This window comes from Vigna unguiculata, chromosome 5, assembly GCF_004118075.2.
Source record: "Vigna unguiculata cultivar IT97K-499-35 chromosome 5, ASM411807v1, whole genome shotgun sequence".
NCBI lineage: Eukaryota > Viridiplantae > Streptophyta > Magnoliopsida > Fabales > Fabaceae > Vigna > Vigna unguiculata.
In genome coordinates, this window is record NC_040283.1 from 38,999,660 (window position 1) to 39,023,950 (window position 24,291).

Below are 24,291 nucleotides of genomic sequence, written 5' to 3' on the forward strand. Positions count from 1 at the left end.
ATTATATAGATCGATAAAATTAAAATTAAGATATGATAAATATTTGATACCCTATTATATTATATTATATTATATTATATATATATATATATATATAAATAAAGTAAATTAATCAAATCAATTATAACCTCCTTCATATAATATGTTTATATTTCAAAGAAATATTTGTAAAACTCAAAATTTCAATCGTGAAATTAGAGTCATCCTCCTTACCTATAAAATGAATGGACAGATAAGAAAATTTGAAAATTTGTCATAAATTGTTAACCCTAAACTCATCACTTACAATTTTTCCAAATTCGCGGAGGGTTTCTGAATCCTTCTCGTGCGCAGTGTTTTGGTTTGTGAAAGGGGTTTTGCTTTGTCAACATGAACCTCGTTTTGGCCAGAGTTGGAACAAGAACCTTAACCTCGTCGGGACGCGTTTCTGTCATGGAGTCACATTGTGTGGGTCGACGATGAAGGTCGGCGTTCCTGCGTAGGATGGAGGTCTGCGTGGGTCGGCATGGGTCGACGTCTACAATGATGTCGATGATGGAGGTTTCCGGTAACTGTCGAGTGAGTGAGAATGGAGGTTTCGAGTGAGTGAGAATGGAGGTGTCGAGTATCAATTGCTAACTTACTAACTTAGAAAAAACAGATGGTCTGGACGTGTGACTTAAAAATATTTTATTTTTAATAAAAAATAATAGGATTTTTACGTATGAAATATGATCACAGGTAAAGTTTTTTAATATAATTTTTATATATTTTTTTATGATATTTGTTATCTACATAGAATTTCATAGGTAATGCTTTGTAGAAAAGTTTTTCACCAAAATGAGTCATGGTTACCTATGAAACTTTTCGTACCTAATTTACTTTTCTGTTACCCACAAATGTATACATTATCTACGACTAAACTTCGTAGATAAAATAAAATTATCTACGAAAAATATTTTGTAGATAATTTTTCCTAGATAATAGCCAATTTTCTTGTAGTGTAATGTGTACGCCTACGTCCACAACTACACTAGGAAGTATTCTATTTCTGTGTGTATCTTAAGCTTTACATAAGGTTGTTTATATACCAAAATAGAGAATCACATATCACAATACTAAACGATGTGAGACTAAATCAAACATCATCATACTAACAATCTTGTAACCAGTTAACAAAGATACAAAACATTTATTGTTTTGTTGAAAAACGTAAATGACTTATCAACAATTACTCTCACAAAAATGATACATATCTTGCAAACATAAGATTAACAAAGATTAACGAAAGAAGATCATGTTGTTGATTGTACCTTATTTCATTATGTCAAATGTGCTTTCAAAGTTAAGAAGTACAAGAGGAGCAAATACAACCAAAATAATATTGCATAAGTTTTGTTTTTCATCTTGTTCATATTGTAAGAAAAATAATCACCAACAAAACAAGTGTTGATAGATATAAAATGTCACAAATATAATCAATTGGAGCATGTGAAAATTATATGTAAAGCCTAACATCCTCAAGATGTTGTCCAGATTGTAGAGGACAAATGAGAAGAAAAACTACTTTTTGCAAAAAGTATATTTAAAAAAAAAATTACATAAGATTGGTTTATAAATGGTGACTGTACAAATCACATGGCTTATATCAAGAAGTTTTGAAACACCTCAACAAATTTGATATTTTTAAGGTTCGGGAACGGAGAAGAGTTAGAATTTAAATGCATTTAGGTGTTGTTCAATTGTAAGACAAATGTAATAAAGCTTTCTTCTTTTTTAAAATAAATTTTGCGTGATTAAAAATATAAACAACATGGAAGAATTTAAAGCTCATTAAACAAATGTAATAAAGTTATTTTTCTTAAAACAAATTTTGTGATTAAAAATACAAACAACATAGAAGAATTTAAAGCTCATTTGATGAGAGGAGAGTTGAAAAAGATATAAAAGAAAAATAAAAATCAAAAGAAAGTTGATATTTTAAAGAAGTTCGATGTCCAAAAATATAAAGTAGATACAAAATCACAATATATAATTCATAAATAGTTCAATGTTTCTGCTATGATATTCACAATAGAATAAAGAAGATAATATTAATAAAAAAAGAAATACCGTAAAAAATGTTAAATTAAATGAAGGTGTGATGTCATGAAAAAAAATTCAAAAATTCAAAAAAAGATAAGAGTATTCAGAAAAAAAAATGGGAGAGTAGAAAATCATGCATTAAAAAAACTAGAAAATCAAATCCAAAATTTTAAATTCAAATATGAAGATGAATGATGAAAATATTTATTTAAATCGTTTTACTTTAATTAGTTTTTAAAAAATTCTTGAGTTTTTTAATATTTTATATAAAATATATTTAATTAGTATTTATATTTAGAAAGTTAAAATTGAAAAATTATTAATATTTTATATTTCATATATTTAGAAATTTTTTCCTCTCTTTTTGTTTGTCCACTAAATTAAATATCGTTGGAAATAATTTCAAGTGTGAATCTAAGTCCACATTGAATAGAAATGATAAATTTAATCATCATATAAGGAAAAAAAGACCAATAAACTCAATCATCATATAAGTTATTAATTTGACTCATTTCATATTTATGTATAATCTCACTCTAATAAACTTCTCTACAAAAATCCATCAGTAGTGTTGTGGAATATCCCATTTTAGAATTTGGATTATCTGCTGGGATTTGTTGTGTTGTTCTTCTACTGTGTGTTCATAATACACTGATTATCACTAATTTTGAGGTTTTAAAATATATTAAAAGGATATTTAAAATACCAACACAGTGTATTTTTAATGCTCAGTAGATAACAACACCAAAAAAATCAATAGAGAATCTGGACTCCCCATTTTAATAACATAATACTACTAAAATAGGATTTTTATAATTAACAGTCAAAAATAGATAATCCATGGGAAGACTACGATAATATAACACCAGGACGACTCAATAATTTGGGAGACCTAAAGCAAACTTAAAAAATAAGACTTCTTATTTAAAATTTATTTTTCGAGCTTAAATAAGTTTTTATTATCTTTAGTTCATTTTTGTGATGCAGTTAATGTCTCAATTCTTTTCTTTTTTTTGAATTTCTGGACAGCCTGATTCAAATTTTATAGTTGACATATCTATATATTTTTATGTGAAATAAAAAATTATAATATATGAAATACTACTCAAGATAAGTATATAAAACGAATGTATTAAAACAATAAAACTTGGTTTTGGTTGTCAAGGAAGTAAACTTGATAATAGACTTGTAGTATCTAGAAGTCTCAACTTGATATTTTAAGATTAATCATTAATAAAAATAATTCAAAAAAATTATTGTTCTTCGACAATGAATGGGTAAGATATATGAAAAAAAAAGCTCTTGAAACCCGTAAATCGAAAAGTACTAAAAAACAAAACTGAACAGAAGAAACATATTTATAATTCTAATACAAATCCAAAATAAAATAAAAATAAATACAACACAAATAGAAAGTAAAAATATACTAACTAGAAATGAGGATGAAAATATTGGTACATACAGACAACATGAGATTCAAGATGAGAAAATTTAAGAAATGTAATATGCTAAAACTCTAAGAAAATGACTCTTAGAAAAGAAGAGACAAGAGAAGTCAATGAAAGGTAAAAGAATAAAATAGAATACAAATTGATTATCTGAGAATAAAGATATCACTAATCATTCTCATTTTGGTAAATAAAATTATAATTTACTAAAAGAAAAGTTTTAACTCATTAATTATAATTTTTAATACCAATAAAAATTGTAATAATTTAATTAAATTTTATTTTTAAACATAAACTTATAACTAATTTAATAGAGCTATATTAGTAATAAAATATTTTTTTGGGACCTTTTTTTCTTAAACATAATTTTGTAATTAATTGAATAGAGGTATATTAGTACTAAAAAAAATTTGAGGTTTTTTTTCTTAAACATAATTTTATAATTAATTTAATACAAAAATATTAGTAGTAAAAAAAAAATTGAGGCCTTATTTTACTAGAGACCTAAAGCAAGTAATTTACTCACTTTATCTTTGAGCCGACCATGTATAACACATATCATCTTAAGCTACTCTACTATAGTTTTATTCCAAATCTATACCTAACATGGTCTACGACTCAAAAAGTTGACTCCTCATCCACAAGAGGTTTCTCTACACATGCATCCTCATTTGCTCACACCAATAAGATAATCATTGGAAAAAGAAGAAGACAAACACAATAACGACAAAACACACAAGATAAGTTAGCTGAAAAAGAGATAACATACATCCATAATACAACATACATACACATATATATATATATATATATATATATATATATATATATATATAATAGTAATCTTTAACTATATATACACAAAGATTCTCTCTTTTATGTTCACACTTCATAATTCTAAAATTATTTGTTAAATTTTTAAAAATTAACAATTACTTTTACATGTTTTCTTTAAAATTGTCTATCTTCTCTCCTCTTTTTCCCTATTCATTAATACTTATTTTTTCATCTTTTCTCTATTCATTTCACTTTGTTTTTAATAAATATAAATTCATTTTGTATATTATCTTAATAACATTACAATATCATTACATATTAATATAATGTCATTTATTTAAAAAATGCATATTATACATGCTAGTAATAATAATTAATGTTCTTTCAACTTTGAAAATATAGTTAAATAGAAACTACTTTTTAAAAAAAAAAAACTGATAACATTTTGAAAGGAATGGAAAAGTACTTCGAAATTGTTGGCTAACATAAAGCTTACTAACTAGAAATTAATGTTGTAGGTTCCTGTCATGGATTAAAGAATTGAAATGCTCTCTTCCAAATTTGGGAATAAGGTGGCAGCGATCACTGTTGTTTTCAATTTGCTACTTTGATTACAGAATATGAACTGAAACTTCCAAATGAAGAGAAAGCTGGGATCCAAGAGGAAGTGACAAGTAATGAACCCAACATTTACTACTGTTGCACACATGGATAAAACACAAGAAACCAATGGTGTGAGAAGAAAACCCCATTGGTGAGGGAATTGCAGAAAAATGTCACGACAACAACCAAACACTGGATATTTCCATTTCGACTGCTTTGTCACCATTTTTTAGACAATAACCTCTTGTAGTGTAGGCACTCCGAAAACCATGGAATTTTATGCGTTTTCGTTTCTCACCACTTCCAACCTTACATGTGTATCAAACAAAATTTTCCTATGCTCTATGTGGCTTCTTTTTGTCCATATTACTCAGTCGAATTTTCTAGATACAAAGTGATTAAATGACAAAGAGCACCAACATGTGTACTTTGATATTTGTGGTGGAAATTAGGTTTTGTTCGTTGGTCAATTCAGTGATAGTTATTGTAGCATCTAGGCAATCCGGTGTTCATACCATAATGAGAATCGAATCTTAGAAAGAAGTGAGTGTATTAAATAGCCTTTTGAAAACAAATCAGCAAGAAATTCATCACCAGTTTTTTTCTGGAAAGAGAGGTCTCCGAGGGTTAAAACAGTGAGTAGAGATCCTGGATTAAGTAAGCCTATTACCTTTTACTAATAAATCGTTCGTTATAAAAGGATTTGTTAGTGATAATGTATTAATTATTGCTCACTTTTTTAGTAAAAAGAAAAACAATTTCTATTTTCACAATATTAATGAAGAATATATTAGTACCACTACAAGAAAATATTTAATTAACTGCTAGTTTCAAAGACAAAAACTAATTGATCACTATAATGACAAATTTAAATACTAATTTATAAACTAAAAAGTATTAGTATATAAAATAGTCAGTATTATGAATAAAAAATAATAATTAGTGATTATTTAGACTCCAAATTGGTCACTAACCACTAGTGCAAAAATGATCTTTAACGCCACCATTTTGATGTTAGGCATAGCGATATCCAATATTAAAAATGCACAGTGACACTTCTAAATAATTCACCAAATTTGACGTTGCCCATCCTACCTCTGACGTCAAATTGTTGTTTAACATTTGTCATTTGTTTAGTCTAACGTTAAGTTGTTTTAAAAAAGTAGAAGAAACAACACGATCCTCATGTTTTCTTCACTCTTCTCTTTGCATGAGCTTCCACCAAGGTCACCCAAAAATTGCAACGATGACGACGAGGTCCAAGGTGGTTTTAATTTCATTTTCACACACATTAATATTATTTCATTGTCCTCTATAACATTTTTTCTTGTTCTCATTGATTGGTTTTTGTGTAGTGTTCCCAAGTGCAATTTAAAGTGTGTTCTTAAGGCTCCAAGGTCACCTAATGGCGACGTCCTTAAGATTGGTGTTTTCTCATCTTCTCTCCTATTTTAAGGTTTTATAGAGTGTTCATGTAGGAGATATTGGTCACAACTTCAGTGTTTTCAAGATTTGGTGGTGAAAATTTTCAAATGGTCATAACTTTAACTAGGGACCTCGAATCAAGATGCTCCAAAAAAGAAAGTTGTATTGGAGTTCTGAAATTTCAAAAAATTCATCATTTAAGGTATATTTTTTTATTTTCATAGTATTTTTCACCCTTTTTTCCATACTTTACAACTTTATTTAAGATATCCATAGTACTTAGAAAATTCTTGAAATTTTTGTGGTGTATTTTTGTATTGTATATTCATTTTTCATGGTTTCAATGGAGGAAAATGTTGACGAAAAAAGAAAAAGACTAACTCAAAAATTGATTTACGTTGTCTCCACAACAAACATCAATTAACGTCTATTGTCCCCACAACAGACATCAATCAACGTGTGTTTTCCCTACCATAGATGTCAATTAACGTGTGTTGTCCCTACGATAGACGCCAATTAAAGTATGTTGTCCTTACAATAGACATTGATTAATATTTGTTATAAATGCAACATACATTAATTGATGTCTGTTGGAGACAACAAACATCAATTTAACATCTGGCGTTATGACATCGAACCTTCAAGAAACGTCAAAAGTCTAAAATTATAGAAGTCATAGGCCTTTTTTGTGTTAATGAACATTAGTTACCAATGTTTTGGCTACCGAAAGAATTAGTGTCTAAATTAGTTACTAATTAAAATACTAGTGACCAATTTAGCAACAAATTCCCTTTATTAGCCAAAACATTAATATTTAGTGATAGACTAATTTCGAGTCTAACTGGTCACTATTTACAATTTTTTATTCATAATAGTAACTATTTTAGAGACAAATAATTTATATTTTGTAAATTAGTATCTAAATTAGTCACTATAGTGATAAACTATTTTTTATCGCTAAAATTAGTTGTTATTTAAGGATTTTCTTGTAGTTTATGTTTCTTTTTTTTCATAGTAGTAGAAAACCTCAAGGCGTTGTAGGTTTTTTTTTCTACCAATTGGGTTCTTATATAGGGATGACAAGGGATTGGGTACGGTAGTGTCTATTCGCTATCTGTCTTATTTAAAATAATTTGTTCGGTTACCAGTCTTGTACTCGTCATCAACAAATGAGTAATTAAATACACGTACCCGTTTCTAGTGAGTATCCATTAAAGATATCAATTTAGTATCCATCGTGAATTTTACCTGCACATACAAACTTTTTGTGATCCCTAACCATCTTACCTCCTTATGAAGATAGTCTACATAGTTCATAACTACTTTTACTGTAGGACGTTTACCTAGTCAATATTTAGATGTTATCTAAGTGTTTCTGGTTTACCTTAATCGTCCTATAGTATTTTTTTTTTGGTTAACTATGTTTTTGGTCTTTCAACCTTTAGTGAAATTTGGACTTAGTCCTTCTTGAAAATATTGAACCAATTTAGTCTCCCAACATTGTAAATGCGTAAATTTAGTCATTTTAATCAAATTTTATTAAGTTTATTTGACGTTTCAAACACATTTTATGATAGTATTTTAGTTTGTTTACACCGTTTGACACATATTTGTTTCAATATTAGTTGAGAAATACATTTGAAGCGTCAAATAAACTTAAAATAAATTGCTTTAAAGAACTAAATCCACACATTTTTAAATATAAGGGACTAAATTGGTTCAAGGTTTTTAAGAGAGATTAATTCTAATTTTTACTAAAAAAAAAAACATATTTAATCCTTTTATTTTTTATCTAAATGTTGCCTAGCAGTTTTTTTATTTAAATTATATTTAAACGTCCTATAGTATTAAATTGTGCATAGGTTAAGACAATTCAATTTTTTTTCTTTAATATATTTATTTTTTTCTAAGAAAAATTGCCAAAGATTATTTGTAGGTATTCTTACAGAGCATGTATTTCAGTATTTGTCAAGCTAATATTTTATTAAGTTAATGTGATGAAACATTGGAGCATTTGTGGTGAGTAATGTTTGAAAACATCAACATATATAAACGTACAGTATCAGCAGGCGCGTGCTATGCACAATGGCACGTTTATAAAAAACGGCGAGGGATGTAAGACTTAGTAAAAAATATTTCGATCTTAGTTAAGTAAAATTTAAAGTAAAAATAAAAAATTATGGGACAAAATTAAAAAAGGAAAAATATATAAAATAAGAGAGGAAAAATAATTTATTTTTAGATATTTAATAATAAATTTAACAAAATTAAGAAATACACTTGCATGCCTTTGTATACACACATAAATGCATAATATATATATATATATATATATATATATATATATATATATGTATATATATATATGTATATATATATATATATATATATATATATTAATCTTAAAATATTGTATTGCTATGATAATAATATTTGAAACTAACAAAAATTCATACGATTTTTTTTTTAGTTTTATTTAAGTTGTTGAATTAATCTATTTTTGTCATTTTAATTCTTAGTCTAGAAACTTAAATGATAATAATGCATATGTTCAGGAAATAAAATAATAATAAAAAATTAAGTAACATAAATGAAATTTTAAAAAATCTTTTTTAAATTTTATTTCATTTCAAATATTATTATGATAATGATAATGATATTTTAATCTACTTTTTTTGACCCATTTTTAACCCATCACTCTTATCACCTTTAGATCATTTATTTTCATTTTTTGTAGTGATGTGATGTGATGTGATGATCTAAGGGTGATGAAAATAGTGGATTAAAAATTGGTCAAAAAAAGTGGGTTAAAGTATCATTATCTTTTTATGATATTGGGATATGCTTTAGAGAGTAGATTAAATATTTACCATAAAAAAAACCCTAGACCAAACTAATGCGAGAACGACGGTGTTGATGATTTAAGAAAATACTTCGTGAGATAAATGAGACATTTGTTCGAATGGTACTGAAATTTGAGTATTTTGTACGTGACTAAAATTGAACTTTATATATTTTACAACAAGAAAAACATATTTTAGATTCTTAGATAAATGATTGAAAAGTTTCACATATTAAGAGATAAGACTAAGTTATAGTATATAACTAAAAATAAATTTTATTTTATAAGTTGATTTTTAAAATTGAATTGAATTTAAAATTTATTTTTTAATATAATATACGAATGAATGTAAATCCTATTGAATGATGTAAATTTTATTTGTAAAGTTTAGATAGCCTTAAAATTTTCTTAACTAATAGTATTAGCAAATTATTTTACAAATTCAATCAAAAATATGCTAGTGCTGCAAATTTTTATATTATCGTATAATTTTAAATAAGGATTTAATATTTTTTTTTCTCTATAATTTTTAACTTATTAGTTTTTTGATTGGTATTAATTTTTTTTAATATTTCCTGTTAATATATTTTATCCGACGTTATGCAAGAGCTTGATATGATAAGACAATTAAAAGAGATGTTTTATAAAATATGTTTCTAATCCTCATTTATTTATTTATTTAATGACTTATTTACTTATTTATTTATAGCGGTTGAAGATGCCAATCTAATCGAAAAATAATTGAACATATAGTTTACAAAATCAAATTACACGTGGCTGCCGGTTAGAAACTGCTACGAAATTAGAATCCATAAAAAAATGGATTAGAAACTAAAAATACAAATTTGAAAATTTTTATAAAAAGGGTAATAAACCCTTAAATGATCTTATAATGTTCAAGATATATTGATTTTACTAGTAGTTTTTTTGTAAATCATGTTCATAACTTGTTTGATATAGTTTTTATACTAAATGATCAATTTAATCTTTAAAATTACATCTTATAGTCATATTAAACTTCAATGATTTCCTGAAATTATTTAAGATTTCAACTAAAAAGAATATTTGTTTTAGTTTGGAGGCCTACGTTACAACAGCAATATCTAGGATTAATTTTAAGAACATAAATAAAATCTTAAATGTTTAATAAAATTGATTGAATTTTCTTTAATCTCAAAGGCTAATAAGATAATGAAATATTCAATCATTCACTTATTACTTAATGAATTTTCTTTTACTTAATTAATACAAAATTTAATTTTTTATACAAAATTAGTAAAAAAAGAAGAAGTACGTGCCCATGTATTAAAACTAGAAATAGAATAATAATGTTTGCTTTACAAGTTTAGTTGATAAACTAGTTATTAATTGATATATATTAGTTGGTAGCTTATAAGTTTTTATTTATAAAGTTTTATTTGTATTTGCGAAGTAAAATTCATAAAGATGACTTAAGTTTTATTTATATTTTTATAATCAATAAATTTATTTATTCTCTCATATATCTTATTTGTCGTGCTAACTTATTCCTCCAACCTTGCAACCTTAAATTTAAATACTCAAACAAAATTTTAAATCTAAAGAAATTCGTTTGTGGCATAACAACATTAAATTTTGATTAAGAAAGTGATACCAGAATACACATCAATGGATAAGGACCTAATAGTTGATTTGGCCGTTACTTTGGCTGCGTCTCTTATAAAGTGGTAGCAGAATACACCATACCAACACAGTTTCTGGCATAACACTAAATTTCGAAACTTCAACCATTCTCTACTAATTAATCCAAAACCTTCTTTTTCTTTTTCTGTTTTCCTTAATGAGGTTCTTCGTTTCTTGCTTCGGCGGTGCTGCCGATCCTACCGCCGCCACGAAGTCCGCTGTCCCTCCGCCTTCCCGGACTCTCCGCCGCAAACCCCAATGGAAGCCCTCCCTCGGATCAATTTCAGAGGACGCCGCGCCGCCTCACAGGGAGAGGAACGCGACGGCGGACTCCGCCGGAGACGTCAAAAAGAGTGAGAACAGCGCCACTACAAACTCTCACCGCCGTCACTTCAGCGAGAGTATCGATTACGGGTACTGTTGTTGACCTTTTTACGTTAATTTTTCATTATTAAGATCATGTGTGGATAAAGTTTTTATAATAAGCATAAAAAAATGGAATAAAATACGTGGAGAATTTCCAATTTTAGGTATTGGGTATAATAGAAAAAGAAGAGAAACTCAAAATGTGGATTTTTTTTTTTTTTTTTTTTGCTTTTGAGAAAACTTACAAGCAAAATTATAAATAATTTTGGTGATGTTGATCATTGTATTTCAAGTTTTACTTTAATATATAATATGTAATATATCTAATGAAAATTCATGAAAATAAAAATTTAAATTTAATTGTAAAAACAATACTTTTTTGCCCCTTTTCATTGTTTTTATTGGAAGATTGTTTTGGGTGATTATGGCTTGATACTATGTAGTGGGGTTAGATTAGATTGGTTGTAAGTTCATAAATGGCATTGGTGGAGGCATTAATGGATTAGTGGCCCTTATCAAGAATTAATAATTAAAGTGTAATCAATAAATGTTCATTCATCTATACCATGCCACCATTGGTGGTTCAATCTTTTAGTGTTTAGGTCATTGCCATTGCCAACTCCCAATCTTATCTTAACCATAATTTTATTATTGGAAGAAAAATACACGTAAAGTTTGAAGTGGAGTGATGTTTTCCCCTTACTTTCCCTCCCCAAGTTGCACCGGACTAATGATGAATATATATATATATATATATATATATATATATATATATATATATATATATATATATATATATATATATATAACGAATTAAATGGTAACACTAATGTAAAAGAATTAAATAAATACAAAACGAAAATTAAAAACAAATGGTTAACTGGTTGAATAATGGTATCGGTAAAGTAGAAGAGAGAAAATATCATATCCAGAAAGAAAGGTAAATACACATTTTATTTCAATGTACATATGTTTTAAATATTGGATTTAAATATTCACATAATTATTGGCCATCTTTCTGAATTATGACATGCGGAACTCTAATAATTGAAAATATGTAGTGATATATAAGTTATTTAATTTTTTGATTTTGTTGAGTGAGTGATAACCGTAGCTGAATGTGTATTTTTATTTATGTTGTTTTGGTGAAGTTGCAGGCGAGTTACGGTGGGAGCGATGCCAGCCTTCTCTCCTACGCCATTCATTTTCTGAACATTAGAATTCTGGTCTTAAATCACGTGTACATACATGTTCATATGTGGCTTAGAATAAACAATAAATTTGTCGTTTTATTGTGGGTGGCACTTGTGAATCAAATGGGCTTTAGCACAGTATCACCTCTGCATATTCGTCTTTTTCATATTAATCCTCTTCCTCTATAAGATATCTAATTAATTAGAAGTGTCGAATATGTTTAGGTTATTTGAATAACCCAAGCATAAGTATATAATAATAATATTATTATTTTAAATTCTTACTAATCATTTTTTCTATGTATAACCTCTACCACGTTTGGTTACAACAACTACTTTGTGCTAAGTCAAATAAAAACGAAAATACAATTTGTTTCTTACACACGTGTTGCACCTGTGTGTCGTCCGCTGTATTTTTTAAATATTTAGATTGTATTATAAGTTACTAATATATGAGAAAATAATGAGTAGTATAAAGTACCTGAATATTAGCATAAGAAGTACCTGAATATTAGTAGTAGAAACTACAAATATAATAAAGAAAAAAAAAGCCATGTGACAATATTTTAAAATAACAGTTACTTCTAAGAAACCAGTTAACAATTATGTTCTTGGAAGAGTAAAATGGGAATACAAATTATGTACAAAGTGGTATCCTTTTATATATAAAAGTATAAATTATAAGATTGAAATAAATTTAGACAAGTTTCCTATGTTAGATTAAATACTACCATAACAATATAACTTAGAGTGTTTAGATAGTTACATAATGTGCAAAATCTACAATAAAATAGTTCTTTTTTTCAAAAACCTAAATTAAAAAGAAGCACATTAGGTGATTTTAGTTCTTAGAACAATGATCAATGATGTACCTTGGAGAATGAAGTGGTTTGAGTAGTAGAAATCTATGGTCATTGAGTTGGCAAAATATTTAGAAATGATAAATTTATACAAAGGAAGATGAGTGCATTTGGAGGGATGATGAAAACTAAATTTTCAAAATGGTGTTAAGGGTGGGTTCAAATATGATATGTTGTGAAAAACTAAAGCACTGTTATCTGCTTATTAATAAATTGGCTACAAGAGATGATTTATTTAGTAGGGAAATACCTTTGGAAAGTAGCACATGTGTTCTGGGTGATAATAATGTTTGAAATTATAAGTCATATTTTTTTTTAATTGTAAGGTGGCATGATATGAGCTTAATACATGGACATTTTTTTTAAATAAAAAAATTAAATTTTTTTAAGAAATAAAAATAAATAAATAAAAAATAGATAAGTAAAGAAAATAAGAAATCATAAAATGACATGTGGTAGTTAGTTCACAATCTATTAACTATTTTAATGATGTTAGTGGAAAAGACCAAATTAAATAAAACTAACAAATATAATAACCAAATTAAAAATAAAAAATAAAAAGTATGACCAAATTGAAAATACTGAAAAAATAATACGACCAAATTATTATTTAAGCCAAATATTAAAAACCTTGAACTTACTTTTTATTCCCACTTTGTCTTTTGTCCTCTTACTTCTGAACGAGAGTTGCACCTCCTTCCCTCATTTGTTTGTCCTTTTTTCTTCTTACTTCTCGCTAAACTAAATGGACAAAAAAACTGATCTTATAGCGGCTCTCTCAAGGAAGCTCTTTTTAGAGATGTAAAAATGGCTTTCAACCCGTCAGCCAACCCAGCTTACCATGGATTCGAGCTAGGTTGGGTTGAGAAAAATTCAGTTTTTTCAAATATGGATTGAACTGAACCTGACTCACTTAGTCCACGGAGGTTCGAGCCGAGTTGAAGGTGAGTTTACCCACTTAACCCACAAATATTTTTTTTTTATAATTTTTTTGTTATAATTATTTACTACTTTTAATTATATAGGTTCACAATTTCATATTTTTAAATGTTAGAATTTTGCTCAATAATATTTGAATGTTTAATTAATTTCTTGGTTAAATTACTCTTTTGGTCCTTCTATTTGTCATGAAATTTCAGTTTGGTCCTCAAGTTTTTCGTTATCTCAATTTAATCATCATTTTCTTAAAATGATTCAATTTGGTCATCACTGATAACTTTGACTAGATGGTGTTAAAGTCAACGCCACATGTTAATTTCTGTTTTTATTTTTTTATTTTTTTAATATTTTTTAAATTTTTTTAAATTTTTTTAAAATTATTAAATTTTTTTAACTTTGACGCGTGTCACTTTACAGTTGTACAATGTGTCAAAGTGACTCAATTTGGTCCCTATATTTGTTTTTAGTTTCAATTTAGTCCCAATTTTTGTAAAAATGAAACAATATTGTCCTTCCTTAAATTGACACTAAATTTACTTTTTTATAAATTTTATGGTGATATTCTTACTAAAATTAACGTTTTTATTAAATATTTCTATAAATATTTTAAATTAACTTTAAATTCTACACAAAACATTAAACTTTGATTTTGTTTTGAACTTGAAATTTAGTTCCTAAACTTATGTGTGACAACTTATTTAATTTTTAATCTTTACTAAGTTTGTATAATATGATACACTTGATGGCTTTATATATGATGACAAAATTGTTAATTTTTGAAATTAAGTTTGGGGTTTAACTTTGTTTAATAATAAAACTAAAAAAAACTTATTTAAAAATATTTCTACAAATATTTAATAAAAACGTCAATTTTATTAAGAATATCATCATAAGTTGTATACAAAGATTAAATTGAGTCTCAATCTAAAGAGGGACAATATTGCTTCATTTTTACAAAAATTGGGACTAAATTGAAACTAAAAACAAATATAGGGACCAAATTGAGTCACTTTGACACGTGGCACAACTGTGAAGTGACACGTGTCAAAAATAAAAAAAATTATAAAAATTATAAAAAATATTTAAAAAAATATTTAAAAAATTCAAAAAAATCAGAAATTGACACGTGGCGTTGATTTTAATACCGTCTGGTCAAAGTTAACGGTGAGGACCAAATTGAGACAACAAAAAACTTGAAGACCAAACTGAAATTTCATGACAAATAGAGGGATCAAAAGAGTAATTTAACCTAATTTCTTTGTCAAGTTATACATGTTAATACTTTAATATTTAACTATTATTTTTATAATAATATTTCGATAATTAGGTAAACACTTTGATTTTACTATTATAAAAAAAAGTTAATTAACTCTCATTATAATGCAATAAATATATAAAGTAAATTGCAAAAAAAAAAATGTAAGTGAGTCAATTCACCAATCCGTACTGAGTCGAGTCGAATTGCAAAATTTCTAACTTACCAAAAAGTGAATCTAGTTAAATTAAACTTTTTTAGCTCAACAAGTGGTGAACCAATATGCATAAACCGAATTTACTTACTTTTACAACCCTACGTTTTTGAATTATGTGAATAAGGGCGAATCAATTTTCTTTACGTTAGTGAATATCGTGCTACAATAATGTTTTGTTTTGATATTCTCTATTTTGTTTTGTATTCTGTTTTGCATTCTCTTGGAAGTATGTTTTTATTTATTTTGATTGAGGTTGCTTTAACACAATCGGCATAGGGTATTGATACCTGTTGGTCCTAATCAGTTCACTAGAATGGTTGGAGTAACCGGAGCTTCTAATATCCATTGAAGCTGATGTTGGTTGTTGGTTAGGCTCAACTTGAATTATTGGGCTTATCCATTTGATGGAGGAGGAGGAAGATGATTGTGGAGGAGGATAGAAGTGAAGAAGAAGAAATGTGGGGGTGGGAGAGGAAGACAAGATATCTTCTAGAATACTTATTCTGGAATATAATTTTTTTAAATGAATTCTGGATCGTGTAATATAAAAATACCTTCCGAACACTTAATCCAAAAAATATTAAAAAATAAGAGGTGGAATGGTCATTTTACGAAAATATTCCACCGCAATTAACACTATTTTTTGTAGTGTCACTTTTACTTATTATTATAATTTTAATGAGTTGTTTGGACATTAAACGTTTTATGAGGGTGCAAGAAATAAAAAAGAAGGTACATGAAGAAATAGCCTACTACTCAATTGTTTAACATTGGTTTACTGTCTTTACATACGGACTAAAGGCTTTTTCACCCATAAGGAGTAATTTGGTATTTAAATTACAAAAATGGTATAACTTTTTAAAATAACTCCGACGTTAGGTAACTTCACACAGCTTCATAACAAAGAAGTCGTTCTAATCTGACATGATTTTGGTGGAATTACTTGAAGTTGTGCCAACCGTAACTTTTGTGTATGACATAAAATTGTTGCATGTTGAGACGATTTTGTTTAAACATAATATTTTTTATTTGTAAAAGCAAAGTCGTGTTAGGTTGGTACACATTCAGTGTTATTTTGGATTGTACTAAAGTCATGATAGGACTGCACAACTTTCATGTTGTTTTGAATTGTTTTTACCTTTTATTGATGATATTCGGTATAAAAGTTTCTTATTATTTTGAAGGAAAAACATTTGACACAATTTGATAAACATTTGGCATTCATATAGAGATAAAATAAATATAAAAAAAGGAAAAAATATGTTTTTAGTCTCTCAAGTTTGACCTAAATTTGAAAATGGTCCCTAATCGAAACTTTGTCATTGTTTGGTTCCTCTATTTTCAAAATTATTGTTTTTAGTTCCTATTTTTGGACGGCGTTAAAAATAACAAATGATGTGCCACATGTTATTTAATTTTTTATATAAAAAATAAAACTAGCTTTTTTACAAAAACTAGAAAAGATATGTTGTTGGTCCCTGAAGTTTGAACTTAATTTGAAAATAATCCCTAGTTGAAACTTGGTCATTGTTTAGTCTCTACACATGCAAAATCATTGTTAAAATATAATAATACTACTATTAATAATAATAACATTATATAATAATAATATTATATAATTGTTAATAATAATATTATCATATATTAATAATAATTAATAATATTAATAATACTATTAATAATTATATATCAGTACTATAATTATATTATTAATAATATTAATATTATTACATATAATCTTATTAATTACTAATATTACTAATATTAAAAAATATTAATAAAAATAATAATAATAATAATATTATTAATAATATATTACTAATATATTATTATTATATAATTATTATTAATTTTAATATTAATAATAGTTATAATATTATTATTTATTTAATATTATTAATAATTATATATAATAATAATTATATATTATTATTGTATAATATTATTATTATTAGTATAGTATTATTATTATTATATAGTTATTATTCAATGTGTAGGGATTAAACAGTGACCAAGTTTTAACCAGGGACCATTTCTAAATTAAGTTCAAACTTTAGGGACTAAAAACATATTTTTTCAAGATTTTGTTAAAAGCGTCGGCTAGGCCGATGCTAGTTTTATTTTTTATATAAAAATTAAATAACACGTGTAACGCCGTCCAAAAATAAGAACTAAAAATAATGATTTTGAAAGTACAAAGACCAAACAATGACCAAGTTTCGACTATGGACCATTTCCAAATTTGGGTCAAACTTAAGGGACCAAAAACATATTTTTCCCTAAAAAGAAAGTAAATTTTTTATTTGTAAAGAAAAAATGAAGTGAAAAGAAGTGAAAGATAGTGTCAAATAGGCATTAAAAAATTTTGGGATTAAAATATCGTTGTCTAATTTTGAATAAGCATCCATTATGTCTAGGTGGTAGTTGAATATGTTGTAAGCAATACCATGTTGTTTAGTACAAGTGTTAGAAAGAAAATATGAGCAAAGGTATGCATTCCGGCAATAGGATGAGGTATATACAGACTGCAAATATTGTATTACTTATGTGAAATCCAAAAGTATTCGCAAAATCAAACAAAAGAAAAATTTCTTGTAAAAAAATAATTGTCAAGTTTTCACTAGAAAATTATTTTTTGAACAACCTTTAAATTACTATACTTTTTGGTTACTAAAACAATAAGAAATCAACACTGAAATAAAGTAATAATAAAACACTTAATCATAAATTAGAAACAAATCCTAGACTACTTTTAGTATAATTAAAAGTAACATTGAAATTGTGTAAATGATATAATTATGATGAGAATGAGACACTAAGGTAATAATCTCTTTAAATAAAACACAAAAAAAATTAATATGCTTTGCCACTTCAAGATTATCTCTATAGATACTCAACATAAGTGTTATTGTTCAATATGTAATTTTTATGATAAATACTCAACAGAAGTGTTACTGCTCAATATGTAATTTTTATGACAAAAAGTTACAAATATTTTCATATAACTTTTTATAAATAAAAGTTGAACATGAACAAAACTCCACGTCGAACTTTGGTGCACAATATACACCCAAAAGACCTATTATTACTCCATATGAAACTTTTGGTGAACATCTTCGACACTTAAGACCCACCAACTTTACTTTTAATAATAAAATATCGCTTATACTTAAATAAAGACTAGACAATGTAATGATACACATAAATTGTGTAGACACACCTTAAGTCAATTCCAACAAAATCGTTTCATACTAGAATATGACTTTTTTTTTGTTATGAAATCGTTATAGGATGTCAAAATTATTTAGAAAGATACACTATTTTCAAAATTTCAAATCCAAATTATCCAGGTTTGTAAAAAAACGGATTCGAAGGTTGAATATTGTGAGAAAATTTGTAGCTAGATTCCTGAGAATTTCATGCAGTCCCATCAAACTTTTTGGCTTTTGCACGAAAAAATAGAAAGTATTTGGGTTGGTTTGTTTGGACAAACATGGTTGGTGTTCTTCAATCCTCAAATCCATATAAATACGTTACTTTTTCACTCTACAAAATTTAACGAAATCAAAATAGAAATTAAAGGATCCATGTAGCAACAAAGAGGAAATGATAAGAGCTAAACATGTATAAGGAGATCAACAACAATTTACATCAAGCAAGTCCTCCTTCCATTGCGGTGAATGTATCATAAAGAGGTTGATTCATCGTCTCTGGAAGATAAAACGCAAACATTCCTCCCAATATTCCACATGCTGCAAACGCCGCAAACGGCAGCCCGCCGCCCAAAACCACCACAAACGGCGCCAGTATTGCTCCCATTTGCGCTGCCTGCGTGGTGCATCCAAGGGCTGCGTTCCTCACCACAGTCGGAAACAGCTCCGCCGTGTAAATAAACAATAAATTATAAGTCCCGGCCATCCCAAATATCCCCACAATACCACACACCATTCTCACCACCTTCCACGCTCCGACGTTGCCAACCAAACTCCCTATCAAACAAAACAACCCGCTGAACCACATTGTCGCCACCGTCAATGGCTTTCGTCCAAACCTGTCCAAAAGCACCGCCGTTATGGTAAACGCCGGCATCTCAGCCACGGAGTTCAACATCACGTTCAGGTAAAGGTTGGTTTCGAGGTTCACAACATTTAAACTAAGTCCGTAGTAGACAACGGAGGTTAAGAAGTTAAGAGCCACCGCTAAGAACAACCGCACACGAGTGATGGGAGAACGAATTACGTCTACGATGGATCCCACCAGCGCGCCTTTGTTTTCCAAGTTTTCATTTTTGTATGCCATCAGGGTTATATCATGACCTGAATCTTGGGTTTTTTTGGACGGTGCTTCATCGTCGAGAGCAAGGAAAACACCATCGGGAAGGTGCTTCCCGTTGGAAGAAGCAATGGCGGACATGAGCTTCATGGCTTCGGTTACTTTCCCGCGAACAAGGTACCATCTTGGGGACTCAGAAATAAAGGGTAGGACAAGGATGATGTAGAGGAAGGAGGGGATGGAGGAAGCTATGTAGAGATAGCGCCATGATTGGAAGATGTAAGCGATTCCAGAGAGAACTGCAATGCCGCCGGAGAAGAGGTAGAAGGTGGACATGCCCGCCATACCGCGCTTCGTCGGGCCGATTGGTTCGGTGGCGAGGACGAAGGCAGTGAGGCCAACGCCGCCGCTGCTGAAGCCGGTGAGGAGGCGGAGGAGTGCATAGATCCAGTAGTTAGGGGACAGTGCTGTTAAGCAGCCAAAGAGAGTGTTAAGGGCGCAAACCACTGTTAGAGAGCCTTTTCTTCCCAGGGAAGAGTCTGAGAGGTGGCCAAATATTCCAGCACCTGAAATGAAAATTCACTGTCAATATTGTTTTTGTTTTGTGCCAAGAAAATTAAAAGTATATTTTTTAATTCAAATATTCATATTATTAAATTATTTAATATAAAATTATTTTAAAAAGCAAAACCAACTATTTTTCCAAATCAATATAAAATTATTCAAAAAGTATATCCAAAATAAAAAGATACTTCAAAAAGTAAAAACTATTAAAAAAATCTAAGCATTTTTATTTTAGGAAAAATACATCTTTACAACTCTTAAAGAGCCAACTAATTGAGTACTCATTTTATTAAAAATAATTATAACAAATAATAATTATTGTTAAGGGACCGTCTTTTAAAAGGAGTTGTAACTTGTAAGTATACTCCTTTTTACTTGATTTGAGTTTAACAAGTTGTACGTGAGTGATATTAATCATAGCTGTTTTTATTATACAACTCAAACTCTAGTGATGGAGGTGCCACTAAAAAAAGCTTATATACGGTCAACCATAAATAACACCACAAAACTTAATACTATAATTGTCGTTTATTAATTACAATTGAACTTTCATTTCTTATAATACACTAAAACAAATGAATTAAAAGATTTAGTGTTTTAGCCGTGTAAAACTCTAACTTTAAATAAATAAACTATGCGAGTTTTATGTCAAATAATAACAGACACACTGATTACATAGATAATATATAGGGAGACGCATTTTTTTTTTTTTGACATACTCTGGCGTACACCATATATAGATTATTTTTCTACCGTGGTTAATAACACCTAGTAAAACAAATCCCGATCACATCGTTCAGGTTTTCCTGATTTTCCGCAAATTTTCAATTATATATGTTCAGGTAATCTTCAAAATTTGTCATATGTACGTTTGTAGTGTATATATTATATATTTTGTAGCCCTACAACTACATTGTCTTTAACTTTATTGAAAATTTCTTTTAGAATAATATTATAGTAGACATTTATGGACACACATATGATGGAGCCTACTCCTCTCTACTTATAACATGGCCTAACAGTAGCTTTATTGAATTTTCGTTACATCTAAAGAAGTGCGTGCATTAAAAAGGGACTTTTTGCAATCAATACAACTTATAAAAAATTACAAATGTATGTAACGAAAGTGACATGTGAAAAAGAAATAAAGGAAGCCAAACAAAAGGAAGGCACATGCATAAAATAAGTAGTTTTGGCAAAGAGATAGCTTAAAAGTTGTCATCCACTTGTCCTTTGAAATTATGTAAATATTCAAAAGGGTGAGTTCTCAATCAAATCAACAAACTAGAAAAAGAATACTAAAGTGCAATGCACCTAAGTGGGTAAAGGACAAAAAAGAAAGGTGTGCTTAAGTCCGTTTATCATTTACACTTTTTTTCCCTTTCCCTCAAACTCAACCCAACACAACTTTTAATTTCTTTGTTTAAGTCACTTCTAACCGAATTTTTAATATTTTCCTAATATTCGTCTTCACGCCCATCTCGTTTTGGGTTTATACTTTACGTAACTATTATATTATTCAAACGCTACAAATTAAACAAATGCCCTTTCCAAACCCAAACAATTACAACCACGAGTCCACAAAACAACCTAAAGATCAGACATCATATGTCATCCTCGAAATTCGTCAACCATTCACAGCTTATTCTGTATTGTTTTTATTATAAAAGTTCAGAAGCTGGTCCACGACAAAAGCTATAAATTGTGAGGCACTGCTGAACAAAACGTCACAGCAGAACATTTGTGGAAAATTTCTACATTTTTCAGTAAATTAATAAAATAGAACAAAATACTATCCCACAATTTTCCTTACCCACATCCTCTAACTTTTTTTAAAGCCGAATGTTTTAACTCCATGATGATTTGTCTGTAGCTTTTATAAGGATAAAAGCATATTCTTATATACTCCCTATATTAGAATATATAGATATATATAAATGTTAGTTTTCATTCTTATAACAAATTTAATATATTTTTCTTGTTGTATTTGACATAAGATATTTTCAAAACTAAAACTAATATTTTGCAAGTGTGTTAGAAATTTTAAAATATATTTTATCTCGTGAAAATTGTCTTTAAAATATATTTTATCTTGTACAAGAGTTTGTTTACTATTGCATTAATTTTTTTATAATCAACAATTTTATAATTACTAAACGATCATCAATCAGTTAAGATTGCGCGGATCACAAAAAATTATAATGAAGAATCTAGAAGGAGAAAAGAACTGACCAATCATGCATCCAGTGAAGAACACGGCCTGAACCAATCCAACCTTGAACTTATCGTCGCAAATCAGACCCCATTCCGACACGGTGGAGTCGTGGCGGCCACCAACCCACTCCCACGCATCTGGCGCAAGGCCACATACGCCGCCAGCTGCCCCACTGTTGCAATTGGTGCCGGAGACGCACCTCCAGTCTGGTTCGCGGTCGGCGAAGATCATTATCATGGTGTGGAAGGCCTCGAGCGCCCAGGCAAGGCTGGTGAGGATGAAGTGTTGGAGCTGCCACCGCCCGAACTCACCACAGTACTTCTGCAGCATGTCATCGATGCAGAGCTTCTCCACCGCCGGTTTCTTGACCTCCGCCTGCAGCAACGGCGAGCGGAGGTTTTCGTAGTCAGAGGGCAGAGTGGCGGCCATTACAAACTCAACACTTTTTTGCGTTCCTTGTGTTTGTTGAATGGCCTTCCGTTACTCCGCAGACGCCAATGATAATATAGGATGAGAAATCACGTGGTCAGTGTGCAACTACATCATTTGATGTACACGAGATAACATGTATGTTTATTTTATTTTATTTATATAAAATATTAAAATTATTATTATTTTAATTATAAAGATAAATATAAATTATTTTTATAATTTTTATTTATTTTTGCAATGTTTTTATATTATAAATAGTTATTTTAACTTATAAAAGTGGTTAAATTTAAAAAAAATATTAAATAAAAAATCATCTAAAACATTAACAAGGTAATTCTTTTACTTTAAAAGATATATTTACTTAAAAATAAAATTAGAAAAATAATTATTTTAAAAAAGAGTACTTTTATATAATACCACTTAAAATATATGTATCTTCACCTGAGATAAAAAGTAAAATTATTTTGCTAACTTTTATTAAAACAATAAAATATTGTTAAATTATAAAAAAATGCATTTTTAGAAAATAATTATGAAAACTAATTGTAAAATTTAAAAGGATAAAATAATTAATAAAATAGTTTACATTGATAAACAATTTTATTCCATTATATTAATACACTTGGTTAATGAAGCTAATTATATTTAATAATAATTAATTTTGGTTTTTTTTTTTTATCACAAATTGTTTTTTTTTTTCCTACAGAACCTCTCATCTTTCTTTCAAATCATTCAAAATAATCTTATACATTTTAAATATCTTAAATGTTAGCAGAGATTAAAGATACATGAGTCACATATAAGTGTATTTACATTTTTTTATAAAAAATAAATTATAATTATATAAATAATTGTCAAAATAAATAATTTTTACAATTTTAATATTTATTTTATAAATAATTTTTATTATAAATAATTATTTTAGTTTTAAAACAGTAGTTAAATTTTGAAAAAAAGTCAAATTAAAAAATAAAGCGATTGAATTTTAAAAATATCACTAAAAGAATGAAATGGTTATTATTGAAATTTTCAGAAATAGTTACTCTTTTAAAAAATAAAATTAAGAAAAAATAAAATAAATAAATATATATATATATATATATATATATATATATATATATATATATATATATATATATATATAAAATTCTTCTATC

General features: G+C 27.9%; 2 protein-coding genes across 3 annotated transcripts; one reads left to right on the plus strand and one right to left on the minus strand.

Moving 5' to 3' along the window:
* The first annotated feature begins 10,785 nt into the window (after positions 1–10,785).
* Positions 10,786–12,521, plus strand: LOC114185842. Of its 2 annotated transcripts, none has more exons than XM_028073776.1 (2): positions 10,786–11,235; positions 12,339–12,521. In XM_028073776.1, the coding sequence occupies exons 1-2, from the start codon at positions 10,979–10,981 to the stop codon at positions 12,397–12,399; spliced, it is 318 nt and encodes a 105-aa protein (XP_027929577.1). In that variant the 5' UTR covers positions 10,786–10,978; the 3' UTR covers positions 12,400–12,521. The 2 variants fall into 2 exon arrangements, with proteins under 2 accessions (XP_027929577.1, XP_027929578.1); XM_028073777.1 differs by having other exon boundaries at positions 10,791–11,235; positions 12,345–12,521.
* Positions 12,522–19,133: 6,612 nt separating this feature from the next.
* On the minus strand, positions 19,134–23,230 carry LOC114182960 (organic cation/carnitine transporter 4-like). The gene is made up of 2 exons (XM_028069771.1): positions 22,720–23,230; positions 19,134–20,489 (listed from the first exon to the last, which is right to left on the minus strand). The coding sequence occupies exons 1-2, from the start codon at positions 23,129–23,131 to the stop codon at positions 19,303–19,305; spliced, it is 1,599 nt and encodes a 532-aa protein (XP_027925572.1). The 5' UTR covers positions 23,132–23,230; the 3' UTR covers positions 19,134–19,302.
* Between the last annotated feature and the right edge of the window lie 1,061 nt (positions 23,231–24,291).